Consider the following 22,010-nt stretch of genomic DNA (forward strand, 5'->3'; position numbering starts at 1 on the left):
TCAGCGAGGGACTGTAACGAGCAGAGAGACAAGACAGAGCGGATCGAGGGGCTGCACACAAACAGGGAGGTGCAGGGGGCATGTAAGCAAGGTTAGAGAAACCTGTTTTTAAAAAGGTCTTTAACTCTGAAGTTAGGATTAAAGCAGCTGTTTTTGATTCAAGAAAAAATCCAAACCTTAGAGCTCTAAAGAAAACCCCCACTTTTTAAGGGGACCAGACCCGAGCCCGAGGCAGAACAGAGCATCCCTCTGCTTAAAGCAGGGGCTTTGTGTGTGGCTTCAGGATTTTCTCCGTGCCCTGAAGTGCCTGCATTTGGTCCTAATTGCTCATTGAGGGCATATTTTAATTAACTTTAGGCCTTCCTTAGTGGAGAGTAATGATAAATGGTGTAGAATGAAGTTTAACTGCATTTAGTGACTAAGCAGGAATCCCTCAGCTTTGAATGAAACCTTGACTGTCCCATCAGCAACGTGATTAATGGCAAGGGGATCTGTATTTTGGATTTGCAGCTGTAACCACGGGCTGAATAGAGACCTGAAATGATGGCTGAAAGCTTTTCTGCTGGTGTTTGAGGAGTTAGAGCATTAAAGCACAGCTCTTTGCCTTGCTCACCAGAGCCCATTCGTGTTCTGTGGCTGGCACCACTTATGTGGGCCACAGTTGACAGCAGGGATGACCCCTGAAGCACCACATCTTGAGCTCGTGGTCTTTCCCCATGATCTGGGATTCTCAAGGATAATTCAATTTGCCTGACACGAGTTAGAGCTGATGCAAAATACATGTTGTGTAAATACAGAGATATTGTTCCTGGCAATTGCAGCCTTCCTGGAATTAATGGTCCTGGAGGCAACACTTCCGAGGACTGTTGTGAGGAGCTGTAGAAAAACTGGACATTTTTAGAATACCAGCTAGTTGCTACATAAAATTTGACCAAATGCCATTTGAAGTCAAAGGGAGCCTTTAAGTGCTTTGGAATGGGCTGGTAATGGGAATAATTTTCTGCTGCATTTAAAGCACAGATTGCTAATGGCAGCTGAGGAGGGAAATCAAATTATTAGTTTATTTATTTGTGTGCATTAGCAGTTTGTCAACCATTTCTCATCAGTCTAGCTGAAAGCCCATCGGCCAGCTGAGCTTAGCAAAAGCTGTGTGTAAACCACAAAGCTTTATCTGCCTGTGCCTCACACACCTGCAGTGGCTTTTCCCCTGGGGATCAGCAAGTCTCTGCTCTGCAGAGCGGGTGGTCACGCACAGGGAGAGCAGAACTGGCCAGCAGGGACACTGCCACATCTCATCTGCTGCTGGAGTATGACATTTGCAAGTCAGCTGAGCTTAGCTGAATGCTTTGTTATTTCTTCCTTGATGGCAAGTGTGTAGGAGAGAAAATGGTTTATGCCAGAGGTGTTGGGCTGCTCCCAGTCCTGGAGGGATGGTGACATCCCTGCCTTGGACACCTGCTCTGTGCTGCCTCTGCTCAAACCTGGTTTGTTGGAACAAGGATGCACAGACGGGAAAGAAAAACAGCCTTCTTGCCGTGCAGGGTCAGCTCCTGGAATTAATTGCTGCAGGATGTCAACAAGATAAAATTTAGCAGGATTCAAGAGAGGATTAGACAGTCCTGTGATCAGGAACGTTTGTGCAATGCTAACTGGGTCAAAGAAATACAAGAGAAATTAAGCGTTGCACTTCCCTGAAGGGCTGAGCTGGTACCAGCTGGATTTAGAACAGATTCCTCCCCACCTCCCCTTCCCAGTCTTTTTATAGCAACAAGCAAATAGCAGGATCTATTGCAAAGTGTCTTCTCTTTCCTTTGAATAATAAAGAGTTGCCTGCTCTAAGAAGTCCTCGGTGATGGCTGATCGATGCTACAGCGCATGGCACAACTCTCCCCTCGTCATTTTGAAGGTAGAAAATGGAAGTTTCCCTCCTCTGCTGCCTCTAAGCTTCAGATCAACGATTTCTCAAGAAGAGAATGAACTGCACAACAAACCAGCTGCAGATGAGCTGGTTTGGTCTCCACCCTGAAACCCTTCTCTAAGCATAATTAACCCAATTAATTATGTAACTGTACGATAGCGTTAACCAGAAAAACACCCGGGGGGAATAGCTGAGTCCAAAAGCCAACACTAGTGGCATTGCAGGGAAGTGTAGGGGGGATAATGGGAGTGATGGTTTCTACCACCAAAGAGGGCAGAAGAAACTGGGTCTTGCAACAAAAAAGCAAAGGAGTAAAATCCTCAGTGAAACAGAGTTCACCCTCCAGGCAGGCAGATACACACCAGCTGATCCAAGGTGGGAGCTGCCCATGGAAGCAAGAGGTGGAGGCTGGAGTGCCCAGTGCAATCCTTTCCAAAATTTTCTGTATCAGTAGAAAGATGCTGACAAACATCTGTAGTGTTTGCACATTTTTCTGACACCGTAGAAGCGCTCCTGGCACAACTGGCCAGAAGGCACGAGGCACTGCGTGTGACAGCAAGGGCAGTACAGCCTGCTCAGGGCATCAGTTCACTTCATTAAATGTCACTGTCTTCAACAAAAGGATTCTGAGAGAAAAGTCTTGCTAAGGCTAATGCTGGCAATGGAAAATTACCTGGTGATCTCAGGCAGGCAGCACAAAGCTTTGGATGCTGTGCTCAAAGACAAAGCCTTCTTCCTCCAGTCCACTGCAAAAAACTATGGGATAGAAAGGGAAATATGTCAACATTTAAATATCACCCCATGGGCAGAAATTTGTGTTGCCCGATGTCTTCAAAATTTTCACAGTATTGTAGAATGGTTTGGGTTGGGAGGGACCTTAAAGATCATCTCATTCCACCCCCTGCCATGGGCAGGGACACCTTCCACCAGCCCAGGTTGCTCCAAGCCCTGTCCAACCTGGCCTTGGACACTTCCAGGGATCCAGGAACAGCCACAGCTTCTCTGGGCAACCTGTGCCAGGGCCTCCCCACCCTCACAGGGAAGAATTTCTTCCTAATATCCAATCTAACCCTGCCCTCTGACAGTTTGAAGCCATTCATTTTGGCAGTTGCTGCCGAAATTTCCAAGGAAACAACCCTTCCCAAACCACCTCCCCAAATTCTGTTGCTTCTAATATTCTATAATTCTAGAAATTTTATTTCAAAATGTTTTTAGTTTTCCTCTTTACTCCTGTTTCAGGAATAGAAGTATTTAACTTTTTTTTTTTGGGAAGTGTTTCTTGCTTGGATCACAATAAAAGATTTTACTGCTCCTGGTACAAGCACTCACCTCCTGACCCACACGAGCTCCCGAGGTCTTTCAGCTCCATTGTACTTCAACAGACAACACAGACTTGGGTATCTTTATGGATCAGGGCCTTTGCAGATATAGTTTAGAAGTCACTGCCCTCAGAACCTTGTACAGAGTGTTCTAGGCCAGCAGTACAGTATTTTTAAAATCGCTGTGAACACAAAGCACTGCATGTATTCCTTTTACTGGGGACAGGAGGGAATCAACCCACCTGACAGACTGGAAGGTACATGGCTCAGCCTGCTGTGGAGAGGAACTCTGGGCAGGATGTGGCCATGGCTCTGTACCCTCCTCAGACCATTTGATCCACCTGAATTCAGAGCAGTTGCCCCCTTGCTAAGCTCCCTCAGCTCATGGGATGTGATGGATTCTCACCTGCAGGACATGAGGGAGCAGAACCAACCCTGGAGTCTGAGCTGGGGGCTGCAGGTGTGACCTGCTCTGCCATCCAGACACCCAGGACCTTCAGCAACTTGCTGGCTTTTTGAGTTATTTCTGCTTTCTGTAGAATGGGAAGAATTCTTACTTAGAGAGAGATTTGTAAGATTAGCCAAACCTGTAAGAAAAAATAATTATATAGAAAAGGATTGTCATAGAACCTGCAAAGAACCACAGAGGCAGAAGAGGTAAAACTGTGTTGCAGTGCCAGGTGGTTCTTCCTCTTTATTCATTTCACGAGTTCCTACAGGACATGAGTAATACCTGGACAAATGCAACAAAAAGGCTTTGCCGACTGCTGAGGATGATGTAACTGGTTGAAACCGCAGTTTTCACACCATCAAATGTGAAAGTTTAATTAAATTGTACAGCCATACCAAAGACTCGGGGCTGGACCCTGCAAAAATGCAAACTCAGTTCAGTGGAATGTGAATCCCCATGTTGGGTGCTCAAGGTCAGACAGTCGCCCTCCTGCCTGCAGTGCCTCAGTGGGTTAGGGCAGGTCTCAGGGAAGACAATCTGTTCCACATGCACACGTGGTATTTTCATATTTTGTACTTCTGATTATGTTTTCCCAGTGAAATCCCAGTGGAGTCAATGGAAAATTTCCTGTTGGCTGTCTTGAGCCAAGACCCAAATTTCTACCTTTTGTTTATCTCCCTCCTCCCTCACTTGTCCCTGGATGAACGATTCCACCTAAGGGAGAAAATGTTACACAGAGTAATCCCAGCCCTTTCTGTAGTCTGTTACCTAAACTTACACCAGAAATATTTCTAGTTTACTACATGCAAGCATTTGCAGGAGTAACCCCTGCTAACACAGGGGTACAGCCCCTCAGAGGGCAGCTAAGGCAGGATAAACCTTCAGATCTCTCACACGTTGCCTTAAAAAACTGCAAAGGGAATGAAAATGCATAAATTCACCAAAATCAAAAAGCAGTTTGAAACACGTTGGACTCGGTCTTCTCTCACTGGGCAATTGGTGTAGACTTTTTACTGCATATAGTTGCTTTTATTCACTGGAAAACTGTCCAGCCATTAACCCAGCACTGCCAAGCCCACCACATTCCCAAGTGCTACATCTACATGTCTTTTAAATCCCTCCAGGGATGGTGACTCCACTACTTCCCTGGGCAGCCTGCTCCTATGCTTGACAACCCTTTCCACATAAAAATTTTCCCTAAAATCCAACCCAAACCTCCCCTTGAGGCTGTTTCCTCTCATCCTGTCACTTGTTACCTGGGAGAAGAGACTGACCCCGACCTGGCTACAACCTTCCTCCACCCCACCCTGCTCACCAGAGCCACTCACATGCAATTCCCAACACTCCTCTCTCCCAGTGCTTTATCTCTGGGAGAGGTGGGAGGGCAAGAGATGGTTAAAAGAAATCCTTGTGCATCTCTAGGCTTTCCCATGCCTGTGTCTTGGTCGTGTCTTGCTACCAGGTCAGCAAAACCAGCACATGGCTTGGGGTCAGGTCTTCAGATACAACAAGGCCTTTGCCCTCTTTAGCAGCAGGCTGTTAACCTACATGACATTTTTTTGAAAAGGAAGGAGGGAAATCAATAAATTCAGCCTCCAAAGAGCCATCAATATCATTAGCCAGAGTGGAGAAACTACTGCTAAGTCACTGTTGGCACCCAAAGGGAACAACCTGTGCCTTTAACTAGAAAAAGAAACATAGAAGAAAGCCAGAAAAAAACCTAGAAAAAATAACATCAACTAATTAAAAAAGATGCAATTAGATGAAGCTTAAATCTTTGTGGTCATTAAAACACAGGAGAGGGGTATATATGTTTTTATTTTCTGTAATGTATTTTTTTACAACAGCATCTAGTATTTTTTAAAGGAATCCATACTGTCCCCTGACACACCAGAAAGATTTAACCACAACATATCATTTTATCTACTAAAAACTGATAATCTGTGAGAACATTATAATATTATTTTGGAATAAGAAAATATTCAAATGCACCAAAGGTCCCTATAGCTTAATTAGCTGCGCTGCTTTCCATACAAACAGAGTAAGGGAACATTTAGAGAGCAAACAATTAGTGCCTTTGGGTTAAGAGAGGAGGATAAAAAGCAAGAAAATAACCAGAACACTCACCTTTAATGATGTATTCCTTCTCCCAAAAGGGCAGTCCATGTACCTTGCTTATTCTTGTCCTTTCCACTTACCTTTTTCTCAGTTTCTCCTCCTTTCCTCTCTTTAGGCTCAATTCCACATTTTAAGACTCCATTGCTTGACCAACGTCAGTAGAAAAGACAAACCACACAGTCAACTGCAGTGATTTTGGAAATTCCCACCCTAGAAGGCACAAATCCAACTTCTCTTCTGTCACTGAAGAGCCAGCAGACATGGAGGATGAAGGATCAGTAACCAGGAGTCTGTCCAGAGCAATTTTGTATTCAAGGGTATTAAAATAGCTGTAGTTATTTTCCTGCAAGCTAAGGAAAGACAGTATTTCTCCTACCTGGCTGAGGATCACAGGACACAACCTCAACTCAGTCCTTTGCCTTTGAGTGAGTTGCTGTTCTCTGTGCTGTTCTCTGACAAGTCACCAGCCTCTCCATTAATTCTGGCCCAGGTTCCCTACAGACAGCTCTCCCAGGATCTGCTAACCTGGCATGTGAGTATTTAAGACCTTGTAAACTCCAATTTGGAACCATGTAACAACTGTACTCCTCTAAAAATGTAACATTAAGTAGATTAAATGCAGCAAGCAAAGGCCCTACAGAATGATTTTATCACTGAGGACCAGGTAGGTGTTTTCCATTCCCATCATTGACAGCTGGATTTATAACTCCCATACTTATTTGGCGTGGATGTTACCAAACCAACTGCTGCCACTGGAAAAAGATTCATTCCTGGGCCTGAATTCCCACAAATACTCCTAAGAAAGATTCCACGAGCCACGCTTTGTGGATGGCACTCGAAGCCGTCCGTGCTGTGTGCTGATGAAGCCTGTGTTTCCCACACCATCTAGTGGCAACCCTGCAAATGGGATGGGAATTAACATCTCACCCACGAGACAAAACCAAAGGGAAATCATTGCCGAGTCTGCAATGCACTCATCACACAGCTGGGGATTTACAGCTGCTTCAGGACAGCGCATTTTAAACCTACAAACAAGCTGAGAACTCTGGGGCCTGTGGTATTCATGGGAACGCTGAACCAGATCATTTATTTTTCATAGCAAAGCAGCCCCAACATCCTGAACGTTGCAGGACCAGGGAGGGGTCTTGTGTGCTCAGATGTTTGTTGTTTGCTGTGCCAGGGATGGGAACATCACATCAAACACAAGAGTCTGCGCTCAGACACTGATTCAGAGGTACCCCATGCCAAAGAATGCAGGATTGAAATAAACTAAAGACAAGAGTTAGTGGAATCTCCTTCCTGAAAAAGAATATGGAAGAAATATTCAATTTGTTCCCCTTCCGTGGTAAATTAATGGAGTATTTGAATCCCTTCCCACTGTCAGACCCCAAGGCTACTCTTCTGGAATGGAAGAGGAAGGAAGGAGTGGGGGGGTCTTACAGGACCCAGACAAACCCAACTGATCTGAGCAGATTTCTGGTCTGCAGATCTAGAAAGTAACAGAAAGTACAGGAAAATATTTCTAGGGTTCTCAAGTTCCTTACATGCTTCCACTATACCTTCTCACACTCCACTCACTTCAGCTGTATGTGCAACTCTTCAGGAAAAGCTTTAGGAATCAAAATATGAATTAGACTTCAGGAAGGTTTGAAACAGATATTGGATTTATTGGTCAGCTATGAGTAGGAAAATACATTGGTAAAGAAAAAGAAGACCCTGTATATAAATATAATACTAACTAGTTAAAATTTGACCAAGAAGAAAGTTCCACTGAAGAGAACAGTAAAAGCCCTTGTTTACCATCAGACCATATTCAGTTTCCCATTTATCTTATTGAAGAGCTGCCTATAGACAAATGCAACATTCTTTGAGCTTAGTGCAGATAATGTGCTGGTTTTTGTTACATGAATGGTAAACAAGAGTTAGTCCAGTGCATTACACATTATACAGAAGTACTGTGAATAAAGACTAAGATATTCTATTTTAGACACTACTTAAACATACCAAGACACTTAAGTGTTACAAATTTATGCAACCAAAGGAAAAGAATAGCAGTTAACATACTAAAAAATACTGTGTCCGGCTGAATGAGAAAGGCTTGCTACTGAAGCGGTTAACTGAACTTTTTAAAGTTTTACAGTGTAATTAGTTTTCTTCCCCTCCCCCCTCCTCAATGGTGTTGCAATTATTTTGTCTTTCATACAGGTTCTGCGTGGCTGAAAAAGCAAAGCATAAGGTATTTTCTAAGCCTTCTCAAAAAAAAAAAACAAAAACAACCCACCTTGAGAGATTTGCTACAGTTACATCAAAGATGCATACAATGTTCTCAAAATCAGTTCTGTCAAATGATAGCCAATTTTACCTTTTTTCTTTTGTTAAATTTAAAGCTGCTAAAAGGACAAAATAATTACAACTTGCACCAACTTCTTTCCCCCCTTATTTGTGTTATAATAAAAGCAGTAACTTGTGGTATTAGTCTTGTACTCTAATCAATTCTTTTAGTTAAAGGTATATTTCAATTTACACTTTGACACCCAGAATTCTTGGTAAATGTAAATAAAACTAGACAAGATATGGCAGAGTGTACTTTAAGTGGAAAAAAGCCTGGTCTAACCTAAATAAATCCTTTCAACCCCAAGGATGTTCTGTGACTTTTGCTATATGTGCTTTCACAACAAGAACACTGAAGGTACATTATGGCAACACCCAAAACCACCTTGAATAAAAATATTGCAAATAACCATTGCAGGTTAAAAACTATGAAGCAAACATTTTGATTTTGTGAAGACACGGTTTATTGCCTTATTCTATGTTATAGCTGGAAATTGAGACTTTTGAGTTAGATTTGTTTGACACAAAGAATATGTTTTCTTTGAGAGATTGTTTGACAAAGTTAATCTCAGCTCTGTTTTGGTGCCATCTGGTCTCTCCCTATATTCAAAACATTTCTCCTTCCTTCCTTCCTTCCTTCAGCCCCCGAGTCACAGCTGCAGAGTCCAGTTAAAACCCAGTGAAGTCAAAGGAGTGTCTTCAATGGATTCAGTGGGTTTTCAATCAGGACCTGATGGACAGTATAAAAAAGCTGGAGGAAACAGTTATTCAAATGGACCCTTAGACCATAAGGTGACTAAGCAAGAACAGTTGTGTCTCCAAAAGCACAAGGGGCCGTATTTTCACATGCTGTCATAAATCCAAATTTTTTTTTTTTTTAAGACTAAGCAATAGAGGAGAACACATACTGGATAAAGCTCAAACCTTTAGAATCTAACAAGTGCACTCAAGCTCCAGCATCTAATAAAAGTAAATTATCCCCCTCTAAAAATACAAAATGAGTAAGTGCTTCCCTTCCCCTTCTGTAAAGCTTTCTGGACTCCTTACACAATCCAGATAATCAGAAAAGAAAAATAGTTTGCTTAGTCTGACAAGCTAAGTCGGCTCATCATTACTGGAAATTGTCATGATGTACATTACCAAGACATCATTAAGGAAACATGAGTATAACACCTTTTATTCACACTTTACAAAAAAACCCCAAAAAACAAACAGAAAAAAAATAACACTACGCATTAAGTCTACTACAGCAATACTACCAGCATTTCAATGTACTGATTATAAACTGGACATGTTTGGTGGTTTTTTTTTTTTTTTTTACAACTAAAACCAAAACAAAATAACCCCAAGAGATCAGGTCCCAGACAAGGATTCAAGATCAAGATTTCTCCTACTGAAATTTTAAAATGTACATTTTACACACATCCGAACTGTTCGCAATTTTTACTTTGAGCTTAAAACAGAACGGTTTGAGCACACTTGTGTGCTGACTACTTTTCAATAAAATTTTGATTATTACCAATTCACTCTCTTATATATAAAAAAATTCACAATATTTAGAAAGTTTTCTCTTAATGCTCAGTGTCCTTTTGCTTCCCTGCCCGCAGCTGAAACAAAAGCTGTTTAAGACCAAGCTATCTCCTTTATTTATTTATTTTTTTTTTACATTGATTATTCAAGTTGTATTAGTTTAAGGAGACTGATAAATTCTCCCTTTTAGGATAGAAATAGACAAGTTAAATTTGTAAGCTGTTACATACTTGGCTTCATGACACAAATGGCACTGAGGGTACACCAGAACTTCAGTCTTGCTTGACACTTTAAAATAAGGTCTTGGTCACTTTAAAAAAAAAAATGATCTGAAGAATTGTCTTTGGGACCTGCATTGAAAAACGCGTTTATTTTACACTGCTTCATTAATAGAAAACGTAGGGCTAGGTTTGTATCTTCAAGGAATTATACTTTCTGAAACTGAGGAACACACTGAAACGAAAGAGAATCCACATGATAGTAATTCTTAGTGGGGAAAACGGCACTGTGCAATGACACTGAAAGAAGCAGTGCATGGGCATTAGAAGCTAGAAACTGTGTACCCATAACCTGAACATGTTCCAAAGTGTGATATTCAATGCTTCACAAAGGAAAAAAAAAGATGCCACAGCTTATACAAAAGTATCTTCATAAAATTTTCACAAGTGTTAACATTATTTAAAAAAATAAAAGAGGATGCACAGGATCTCTCTGCATGCACAGGCAGTGCTAGTTGAGAACAAATTTAAGCAGGCACAGTGGAGATAGGACAAATATTTAAAACAGAAATGAAGAAGCTGTACACAAGTATCCCTAGATTTTACTTCAAAAGTTAGAGATGAGAAAAATATCTGAGTGTATACACATCAGCAATAACTTTCAATCCATACAGGTCTACTTATACTCACTGCTTAGCTTATCTGTTCTGCGAGAACTCCATGATTTTCTCTCTTTTTTTTTTTTAAAAATCAGAAATAGACAGAATGTATTTAGTTATCTCTGTAAGATATTAAGATTTTATAGGTTTGGATTTTGAAAGCAACGTTCTCAATTGAACATAAAAAGTAGTATAAAAGGGCTAACAAAACCCTAACAGTGCAAATCACTAGCAGAGAAAACCTGTGACAACCTCTTTTACAAGCTGGCCTTTATAACACATGAAAACAGATAAAAATTTAGCCTTAGTTTACAATACAATCATTTTCCAAATCTGAATTTTCTTTTTTTTTTTTTTTTAAAGTACAAAATCTCATAAATCAGGTTTTCTGTTGTTCATATACAATCAATAAAGGCTAAATTCAAATTCTATATTTTACAAACAAGTCTGAAAAAGGAGGGAGTGAAGTACGGAGAATGTTCTGTGGATGTTCCTACTGGCCTCAAAAAAGTAGTGCTACAGATAACTGTGCAAAGAGAATACACTGTATAACAATTCCCTATTTCAAGGCATGAAAATGTCACGTTGGATAAAAGAAACAGGAAGGTTAATTGTAACGTATTAAAGAAAGGTGCAAATGCACCGATCGCTGTCGAACAGTATACAAAGTATATTGGGCTCAGAATTGTGTCTGTTGATAGCACCTGGCTTTTACTATGTCTTTAGCAAATAATTAGATTTAAGATTAAGATTATTAAGAAAAAAAAAAAATCCCTGTTGGCCATACCTCACTCCTCTATATTCAGATTTTACAATTGTACAAGTTAGATTGAGGTTGCCCTCTAAAATGTATTTGACTACCTCCTGCCAGGGAGATGGATTCCATTTACAGGAGGCAGGAAAGGCAGCAAAAGCTCCAGTTGTGCAAAAAGTGAGAAGTGGTCAGAAGGGATGAGTGGATGTGGACAACCACTTATATTGTTCTCTATTAACCAATGATGATCCAAAGGTCCAAGAATGCCAAGTATGTTTAGCTGAGGTTTAGAGTAGAAGATGTAATCAATAATACCCTAAAACAAGAGGGAAAAAAAGAAATCACTGTTAGTATTTATTCATGACTCAAGGTGAGCTCAGTGTTACTGGTAAGTGAAATATCCCATTCCTTCTCTACAGCACATCATCAGTTTAGGAGATTTCTTCTTCCTGTATCCCATGGGTTGCTCAGTATAGGTTAGGAGAACAAAAGCAAAGCCCACCCTGTATCACTCCTGCTCTGCTTCTGTGGGTTCTAATTTCCAGTCTCCTACAGACCTTCAAATCACATTGGGCTCTGGTTTTGAGGAGGAAAAAAGCCATCCTTGTTTTCACTGGGCAACAGAGAACTGAGAGTTTTCCAGATGCAACATGGATTATTTCCTTGCAGTTGACAGTTTAAGTGCCCCTGCTGTACTGTGTCATTTAGATTGGAGTATTAAAATACTGTTTACAGGGAAGGGTAACAGAACTCCAATTCTTGCAAACCTATTGCAAGTTACTAACAAGAAAAAGGGAAAATCTGGTTTCCAGGAGACCAAAGTGTTGGGCATTCTAGTTTGCTATGTTTTAAATATAAACTTGGTGAATCTAGTTAGCTGCACAAACAGATTAACTCCTTTGTTAAACTTCATCCAGCAAATCACATTAGTTACACTTCAAACTGGAGAAAACTTTTCCGAAATACCAGCCAAGTCCTTACCTTGAAGTCAAATGTGTAATTTGTATAAGGCATTAGACCATTCTCATAGGCACTCTTCAACTTGAAACCATGTGTAATTCTTCCATTTGTTGTCCCATTTTTTCCATTACAGCTGAAGTTAGTAAGACTTTCATTGTATCTCAGTTCCTTAAAATCTTTGTGGTTTGTTTCCACCCCGCCAGTGCTCAAGTACTCAACGACACCTATTAAGAGACACACGTACACACAAGAAGGCATTTACAGTCACTCAGTAAATAAGTGTGTTCAGGTTCTTGAAGTGATACATGCAACTTTATGCTTTATGCAAGCAAAACCTTAACACATACACTATACAGTTAATATTTCTTTTAAAATATTACAGGACAATCTATATCATGAGTAAATGCCACCTAGAATAAAGAGACGTGCTTAGATTATTAAAAATGAGAAGGCTAATAAGGAATAGGTTGGGAAAGGGAAGATGAAAAATTCAGAAGTAAAATTCTATCAGTGCCAGGCAGTCAGCTTCCTTCTCTCCTTGCTTCTGTGCTCAGGTCCTGCCCTTCAATGTTCTTCAGCTAAAGTGTTGCAAAAGAGCCAACTTCTGAAACTCTACTTCAAATAAAGTTAACTTTAAAGAGGCTGCAAAGCCAAATGGACAAGACTTGTATCATGGGAAACTGTGACTGTGCCTCAGTTTCAGAATAGCTGTGTTAATATTGTGGCAGGTAAAAGAAGCAGTTCACTGTTCCTAAGACAACCAGACACGTGAACTGCCCATTGCAATCGCCATCAGGGATATTGGGCTTCCTGGAATCAAAAAGAATCAAATTTCCAGTCCTGCTGAGCAGTAACTGCTCCTCTCAACCCTAAGAGGTGTTAAGAGTTGCCAAGATGAAGCCAGAAGGAAAGGGGACCAAGAATGGAGATTATTACATTGAACAACCATCACTAAGAAGGAAGGATGGCTCTTGAGTTCAGCACTTCAGCTGGGTACCTGAGAAAGCCAAGGTGGCTGTCACTGAATTAGTTCTTTTCTCACATTTTATGAAGTTGCCACCAAGTAAAAAAATAAAGTTCCCTGTTAATAAAGGGCTCTGAAGAGTCCCTGTCTGAAGGGGATACACTGAATTTTAGAAACTCTAAAACATTGGAGCTACCGAAAATGGTTGTATGGTGGCAACTTTAAAGATAAGAAATTATCTTCTCACACAATTAAGAAAACCCAATTATCAGTAACACACTCGTGTTTCCAGTTATTTCTGGAAGATATTTTTTTCCTTTCCATTCCTGTATTGGAAGATAATAGTGGAAATGCTTCTAAAAGACCAGACATAGCCATACTACTGCATAACAATAAGGTCACTCACAAATTAAGCAGTTTTACCCTCTCTCTCTTCCTTCTATTCTCATAGTACCTTTAGAGTTTATATTATCAAACAATGCATTCTCTAAGTTGAAAACTCCTTTAAAAAAGCAAGAACTTAAATTGTTACACACTTGGAAACAGTCTAAAGAATAAGAAATAGAACTCTTACCAGAGTCTGGTAGAGAATTGAGATCTGCACACAGTACAAGTGGAATGGTTCCAAGCTCTCCCGAAACACCAGGTTTGAGACTACGAGAAGCTTTATCAATAATGTTCTTTACCTCGGACAGGAACATCATAGTCTGAACCAGCTTCACATCAGAATAATCTGGGTCCCAATGCATATGTGCATTAGCTACAAGAACTAGCTGCTTTTCCATCCCAAGATGTGGCTTTCCAGCTAAAATTTAAAACCAGTTATTAACTTTACATGGTTGGCAACAGAAAACACTATTACTGAATTCTAAACAAAATGTTTGAGGGGACCAAAAAATAAAATACCAGTGTGACTTCAAGAGGGTCAATACCATTTAAATCAAGAGGGTCAGACAATTCCTCTTACATCTACCAAGTGTTTTAGTTGATATAAAGCATTAGGAATGATATTTCACATTGAAGACCAATAATGGATCAACTATCTTGTTACATATAGTGTTTGTGTATCCAAGAATACTGTGAATTAACTTAAGTAACAGATAATCCTAATTAGAGGCAAATAGTGTTGTTCTAAAAAATTACAAGTTTTCCTCAGGCTGTGATAGCAAACAGGCACTGCTCATATCTTATTAGGCAATGAGCTCTGAATTCTAAGTCATCCACATTCTAAGTTACCTCTCCTGCAAGAAGTGTTTTCTTAAAAGGCTTGTTTGTTAGAATCTGAATTAATAAAATACCATTTGGATAAATATAACACAGGTGGTTGAGTAGGTTCCCACTGCGATACTTATAAAGCCAATTTACATTTCCTAAATTAAGAATGACAGGGCAGAACAAACAGGTTGTATGACAGTAAAGAAAACAACAAGCTAAAATGATGCAGATACACACAACTAACACCATCTGATTCTCTGATACCTGTATATAACTTCAAGGGAAAAAAAAAAACCACCACCAAAAAACCAACAACAAAATCACTCAAACTCAAGTCTTTATAGCTTTTTGTCCTTTTTTCCTTATAGCTTTTTTTTCCTTAAAATTTCCTTGAAAATCTTCGTAATTTAAACAATGTGACTTTCCCCCAAATCAGCTTCGGAAATAAATTTGTCTAAACCTACAATGTGCAAAAACCATAATTACCTGCAGAACCTAGTTTCTCTTGTTTACTATGACCAAAGTCAGCTTTTTCATTTACAAAATAGAATCTATTTTTAAAAAATTAATGAAATGAGACTTACATGACATTTCTATCAACTCTTTTCGCAGTTCTAGCAGCACAGCAACTCCAATGTTGTCTTTTGTCATAACTCTGTTCAGCATAGCTTCTGACCCTTCTGAGTTTGCCATTGCCAGTTGATTGAACTCAACAGTATGTTTTTGAACCAAAGTAAATCTGAAAGAAAACACATCATGTATAGTTTTTTTCAGCAGCCAGATACAATAGGAAATGTTATAGATAATTCACCTTTTAATTAAATCTCAAACACGTTTATGATGTGAAAAAGCCAGTCACATCAGTTCATAAAATCCTTAACTGAAATCAAGGGATATAGTTTTCCTAGCAATTTTCATGTATTTCATACTATTTTAGTTTCAATTAAAAAATTTTATTGAGAGAGACACTATAAAAAAGTCAAGCTTATTTTAAATTCTGCATCAGTTTTGAGGTCAAAGATGCTGGTTTAATAGAGAGGGACTAAATAATTTTAATAAGCCACTTGATATCAAAACTGGCACCTAGACTTAATTGTGGACACACAGGAATGGAAGGGACATTATTACCCTCACATCCAAACAGTTGTGCAAGTGCAATATGATACAACCAGTAAGTTTTCCAGCTCTTAAATGATTATTTTTTTTCTACAGAAGCATGGAGTGATACCAAGTGCTTTGTCTTTCAATTTACCAGAAGCCTAATATATCAAAAATTCAATGTCCTTATTTCAGCAATTTCGGGGATTATAAATTCCTTTACTCAAAAAAACCCCAAGAACATTTGCTTCGTTTTTTCATTAATTTCTTCTTTTTTTATTATTACCACCTAATGGTTGGGACACAGACACTCAACAATTAAAGTATAATTTAGGGAACTCCCAACCAGCGCCGCTCAAACAAAATGAAATTTCAACTTAAAGAAAACTACAAGGTAAAATGTTGCACTGCTAATTCTAGACAGAATGATTTCTCTCACGCACACCACTCCTTCCAGGGGTAAGAATGCTCTGTAAGAAACCCTGCATGGCTACAAAGGGGCAATTAATGCCAAACTGTCTGAGCTACAGACTGACCCGAGAAATTACGTGGAAGACAGCAAGAGACAACAGAAGGCTTTGCAAAACGCATCACTTACTTCTCTGTTTTGAAAAATATTGCACAACCATCAACATGTTTTCTTTCCTGTTCTGACATTGTCCTGGCTCTAGATTTTGGGCTGAAGAATCCATTATAGCCACGTTCTTTCAGTTCTACCAGGAAAAAGCTGTAGTACTGCTCCGTTTCAACCTCCTGTAAAGTTACAAGGCAGAACAGCATGAACGTACTGTTAGCAAAAACACAGAAGACTTGATATTATTTAGACTCTTCAGAAGTGTAAATCACTTTCAAATTAGATTTAAGGGAAGAAAGAAATCTAGGAATTAAGTGCATCAGAGAATGCAAATTCGAGAGCAATATCCTTACTTTAAGAACATATAAATGAATTTCTGTAATCCCCGAGTTATGATTATCTCAAGCCTCTTATTTGAAAATGTGTCAATTAGAGCCCCACATACACACACAGGCACAAAGACACCCCCACGTGCATTTCTTTGATCAGGGGCTGCTGGTTCCCATTCCAACTGCGGGGGCTGCAAGCATCCTTTTGATGTCAAGCAGCAAATAACGTTCTAAACAGCACTTCTTTTTCCTTTTGTTTCTGCCAGGTTTTGAAAACAGAATGTTTCCTATAAATACACTCAAAACGTGAAGAAACCGGCACGTGGGAATGGAGAGAGATAACGGGGTATCTTTTACCTGCAGACTTATGATGTCAGCATTGCAGCTCAGGATCTCCTGCATAATGGCTTTTTTTCTGTATTCCCAGTTCAAGGCCCAAGATGGACAATAGCCATACAGCTGCCGGGTGGCGTATTTGTCACAGAGCACGTTGTAACACATGACAGAGAACAAGGCTGCAGAACAGTAATTTTAATCAGTGATTACACACTGATATATTAAAAAAAACCCTATACAATTAATGTTCTTCGCTTTTGTCCTCTGCAAGTTCATCCACTCGAGCCTCATTTGTTTCAACCCAAATACAGCATGTTTATCTGCACCGAACTGTTAGGCCTTCTAGGGAGAAAAATTACAAGTCTGGACTTCTGGCATCTGTTTTCTAGCATTTAATTAGGAAAGAAACACCCCCACTCCCCCTTTAGATGATTAATGCAGTAAACAGCAGACAAACATGTTTTTTGCAAAGCGGTGCTGCAGTGTGAAAAACCCAAACCGAGGTAAGTGTATCTGAGCACTTACATTTGCCAGCAGTACAAAGGTCTGCAAGTCTTTAATTAGGATTCTTTAAAATCTACCTTAATTATTACCATCACAAACGGTAACAGCAGGCTAAGGATCTCTTCACACAAAGAAAGAGTATAGGCAAATTCACCCCCCAGCTATTTCCACCTCAAAAAGATTACAGTTCAGGCAGAAGACATGAACCATCTACTCTCTGTGTTCACTTGAAATAGGAGTAACATAATAATGAGACAGTTTGGGGCAACTTGACGTGTAATCCAGCAGCATGGATTTAGGGGGTTGTTTCTTTGCTTTACTGGGGTTTGTTTGCTTTTCAAAAGCACTTAAGGAATGAGATACTTGAATAACAATGAGATACTTGAAGCTTACTTGGAGCTCCTGGAAAACGTGGAAAAAAGAAACAAGACCATTGTTCGAAGATACAGAAACAATCTGGGGCTGACTGGGGTCAAAGCCCAGCATTTTGAAAACAAATAAATAGAAAGGCGAGAGCAAAAGACAAGTTGCATTTACAGCATGACTTTTAAAGCAACTGCCTGAATAAAATCAACAGGGGAAAGTAATGTACAACAGCCCTGAAAGAGAGGACACTGCAATAAGTGAGAAATACACTGAGATTTTTGGTGTGCAGGTAAATAGAAAGGGCTGTATGTTAGACAATCAGTAAAGAATTAAACATTACCTGAATCCCAACAGCAAGGAAAGTACAGTCAAAGATGATACACTGATTACTTAAAAAAAAAAATCTAGATTTTTTGGAAATTATGCTGATATTCTATTTTTTTATTCTTCAACAAGTGTTAAATTAAGCCTGTTAAAATTCCACTATTTAACTGATTGTGGACAACAATTTCAATTCCTGTGAGAAGGATGTTAATTAAAAAGAAATTACTTCAGAGTAAACCATGGGTAAATCTGGAACAGGTGTCCCAACTGGGACAGAATGACTTCAGCTGGCTGGTCAGCACTGCAGAGATGACTGGTTAATTTAAGAATTTTTTTTTTTTTTTTTTTTTCCAGTAAAGATCAACAGCTTTTATTAAAAGGAAAAAAGGAAGAAGAAAGGAAAACCCCTTCCAGTGTTACAGTACCTGTTGGTCTTGTACGGTCTGGTTCTTGCAACATAATCCAAGACCTTGGAGGTGGCTGTTCTGTCGAAACTATGGGAACATTTTCAAATAGAGATACAACAAATTATAATCACATTTATTCTACTCAGCAGAAATAAATGTTTTAAGAATGATCACTTACTTCTTTTTGCAGTACCTGCCAAATTATCAAGCAAATAGTTCAGTAGCCTTCGTGTCCCATCTGGTTCCTGATACAGGTTCAGAATATCCTGTGTAAGTGGGTTTCCTGCAAACCAATTCACAGCAATCTTGAATAAAATATCCAGAACTATTACAAACTTACATATCAGTGTTTAAAGCTGGCCTCTGGGAGAAAAGATACCACCATCTACCATGAACTATTTTGGGGTTTCAGATTGTGGGTCTTCATTTTCAATCCCACAAAACACTGGATGTGTGGATAGCTCTAGTGAAGCTACCACATCCCCTCCCGAGCCTGCCTTCTGACTGACCCCCCAGGGGTGGTCCCTGGGCCAAGGAGAAGTGAAGAACTGGTGTGGTAAAACACACAGGCCGAGCTGATGAGCCCAAACTCAGGAGCCACCTCTGCTCGCTTTGCTCAGCGTGAGTGGAACATCCAGCATCAGTTTATCTGCCAGGCAGATCTGAGCAGAGACTCTGCCATCTGCCAAACATAAGCAGATTGCAGGAGTTGTCATGGACAACACACACTGCAATTACCCAGGTTTAAGGGGGAGAAAAACAGATTTTGAGACTCAACAGTGTTTAGAGGTTTTATATTCCTCTGTGCTCCTGATTTTGTGACTGAAATTGCCCAAGGTCAGCGATTTTATAGCTAGAATTCATACAGTTCGGGGGGGGGGGAAGGGCAAAAGATTTAAACTGGTGCTTGCATAAACAGCAAAGTGCCCTGCAGCTGTACAAAGCATGTTCCCTTTCTGGTTGGAGATGTACCTACATTTAACTACAGACTATTTCTTAGTTAAAGCACCACTGCATTCAAACCCTATGCAAGCAACAGAAAGCTTCTGCTCACTCTGCAAAAAGAGAAGCAAACCTCTTTATGTGTGCACTGCTTTGCCAAACTTGTTATTTTCCTAAATAATCCCTAAATAACAGTATTTATAAATGTGGAGTGAGTAGCTGCATCTGGGATTGCTAATCAGTAACATTTTATGAACTGGCAGTCTACAGCCATTTACAAGAGTGACATCACTAAACAAGCACGGGAGACCAAGAGAAAAAAAAAAAAAGCAGTAATACCTTTCAGACCCAAAGTCTGTAACTGGAACAGTTTCCCCAGCTCAAAAGGTAAAACTCGTAACAGGTTGTTATTTAAATGTAGTTCCCTGTAGACAGAGCAAGAATCATATGGGGCTGAAAACAGAGCAACATTTGTCTGCAGCAGCACAAGAACTGAACCAGAAGAGAATCAATATACTGCAAACCACAATACTGAAAGACTAAACAGCAACAGTTGGGGAAATCCTGCTGTACTCAAGACACACACACAGACAAAACACATATTATTGAAGTACAGAGGAAAGGACCTTTATCTTAAACAGTCAGACGTTTTGCAAACATTAGCAGTAATAAAACACTTTATTATCTCCAAGTGATGAAGCAGTAACAGCTCAGACAAACCAGACCATGAAAGAGTTCAGCTATGACTGAAGACCAAATAAAGGGAAATTATTTGAAAACAAATAAGAAAAAAAGCCAGGATCGTGGCAGTATGATTAGCAATACGACATTACCATGCAATAGTCATTCACAAAAGTAATTTTCCATTGGTTTGGGCAGTTTTCTTTTCATAATTTCAGGGTTAAGATGAAATATGTGCTTTTTAACTGACAGAACCAATATGCAGACAGTCACAGAATTCATGTCCTGCATTCTAATATCCCAAGAAACTGAGCAAAGTAAATGGACTTGTTAGGGGCTTTTCACTTTCTCAAATACATTCCCACTAAGCAGTGAAGACTTTCACAGAATCACAGTCAATATAAAAGTTGCTGCTTTGAAGTTTTTACAGCTTGGTGCCTAGAGACTTGTAGAGTATTTTTGGGCAACAAAATAGGAAAAAAAAAGAAAGTGAAAAAAAGAAAGGAAAAAAAGGGATACCTGGACGCCAAGAGTTATCTTAACTCTTTTAGATTTCTACATAACAGCATTTGAAGCTGTCAGTGTCTTTCTTGTTGTGATTGCAGGATTCGAGGTGTGGCCTCACCACGGTCAAGTGCAAGGGGACAATCACTGCCCTGCTCCTGCTGACACAGCCACGATGCCACTGGCCTTTTTGGCCATCTGGGCACGCACTGGCTCGTGCTCAGCCACTGTCAACCAGCACTCCCAGGTCCTTTCCCCCCTCAGGCAGCTTTCCAGACACTGTTTCTCCAGCCTGGAGCACTGCAGGAGGTGGTTGTGATCCAAGTGCAGGATCTGGCACTTCACCTTACTGAACCTCACACAACTGGCGTGGGTCCATCGATCCCCCTGCAGGGCCTTCCTACCCTCCAGCAGACTGACACTTCCACCCAACTCTGTGTCATCTGCAAACGTACCAAGGGTGCACTCAAGTTCTTTCAGGCATATCAAGAGAATCTGTTTTACAGCTGAGCTTTCCAAGATAACATGTTACGGTGTTTATTTTTTTCTCCTCTTTCTGCAAAGATCAGAAATCCTACTGCTCTGACACCTCTTGTTTTCAACTACCTGCAGTAAAAAGGGAGATGAAAGGAGCCTTGGGTGAGCTCTGCTGTACAGACCAAACCCAGAGCTCCCGATGTGGGAGCTGGAAGAGCTGTTATCAGTTCCCACTGGTGAGAGCACAAATGATTTCTGTGGCTCAGGATATCAGCAGTGCCCAGCACTGAATTACCGTTAGTTTGAACGGCTTCCCAGAAGCCACGGGAAGTGTCTGCAGTAAGAGCCAGCCTGAAACATAAAACCCTGGCCCAGCTGAGACCTGCAGTGCACTATCACATAGGATGTGCTTGCTCATGGGCTTTTCTTCACCTTCACCACAGTGAAAAGCAGCCACGGAGCAGCTGCAGTTACCACGGACAGAGAGAGGGCTGTGGATTAACCCGCAGCTCACGTCCAGACACCTGGGCTCAAGTGTCACGTTTGGGTCACAGACAGAAAACTGGTGTGATCCTAGACCTTAATTACACATCTCACATCTACAAGATTTAGCCTTCTTTACTCAAAAGAAACTTGGAAGAGCTGAAGCCTCACAGGATCAGCCAGAATTAATCGGGAAGAGTGCTGGGCAGGAGGTGTAATGACTTGTGAGGTTCCTGCTGACTCTGCACTGCTGAGCCATCTCCATGTCACGAGTATTACATTTACAAAAATGTTGTAAAGGGAAAACTGAAAGGATGTTAATGAAGTACAAAGATGAATTTGAGAGTATTCCAGTAAATTGAGGGTTACTAGCTCACAATACCCCAGGAGTGGATAAAGAAGGGAAGAAACCTGTTACTAATAACTGCTTTTAACTGAAATAGTGATGCAAAGAACTAGAACTCAGAACAGACTACTTCACAGCTGAAAACAACTATACAACACACTACAAAACAGAGCTGCCAATTATGCTTCACAAAGCAGGATCT

At 40.3% G+C, this 22,010-nt stretch overlaps 1 protein-coding gene across 3 annotated transcripts in view; it reads right to left on the bottom strand.

The window, feature by feature from the left end:
* Nucleotides 1-7,447: 7,447 nt before the first annotated feature.
* The window catches only part of CNOT6 (CCR4-NOT transcription complex subunit 6), a 33,159-nt gene continuing 18,596 nt past the window's right edge, over nt 7,448-22,010 (bottom strand). For 2 of the 3 annotated variants that reach the window (XM_050311886.1, XM_050311888.1), the window contains exons 4-12: nt 19,657-19,742; nt 18,554-18,658; nt 18,394-18,462; nt 16,796-16,953; nt 16,134-16,288; nt 15,022-15,176; nt 13,797-14,027; nt 12,280-12,482; nt 7,448-11,614 (exon numbers count right to left, since the gene is read on the bottom strand). In XM_050311886.1, coding sequence (XP_050167843.1) covers nt 11,402-11,614; nt 12,280-12,482; nt 13,797-14,027; nt 15,022-15,176; nt 16,134-16,288; nt 16,796-16,953; nt 18,394-18,462; nt 18,554-18,658; nt 19,657-19,742 — 1,375 coding nt within the window. In that variant the 3' untranslated portion in view covers nt 7,448-11,401. The remainder of the gene's footprint in view (nt 11,615-12,279; nt 12,483-13,796; nt 14,028-15,021; nt 15,177-16,133; nt 16,289-16,795; nt 16,954-18,393; nt 18,463-18,553; nt 18,659-19,656; nt 19,743-22,010) is intronic. The other variant, XM_050311889.1, reaches the window with a different exon arrangement.

This window comes from Myiozetetes cayanensis, unplaced genomic scaffold (genome assembly GCF_022539395.1).
Source record: "Myiozetetes cayanensis isolate MyiCay16 unplaced genomic scaffold, myiCay2020 scf17, whole genome shotgun sequence".
Classification (NCBI taxonomy): domain Eukaryota; kingdom Metazoa; phylum Chordata; class Aves; order Passeriformes; family Tyrannidae; genus Myiozetetes; species Myiozetetes cayanensis.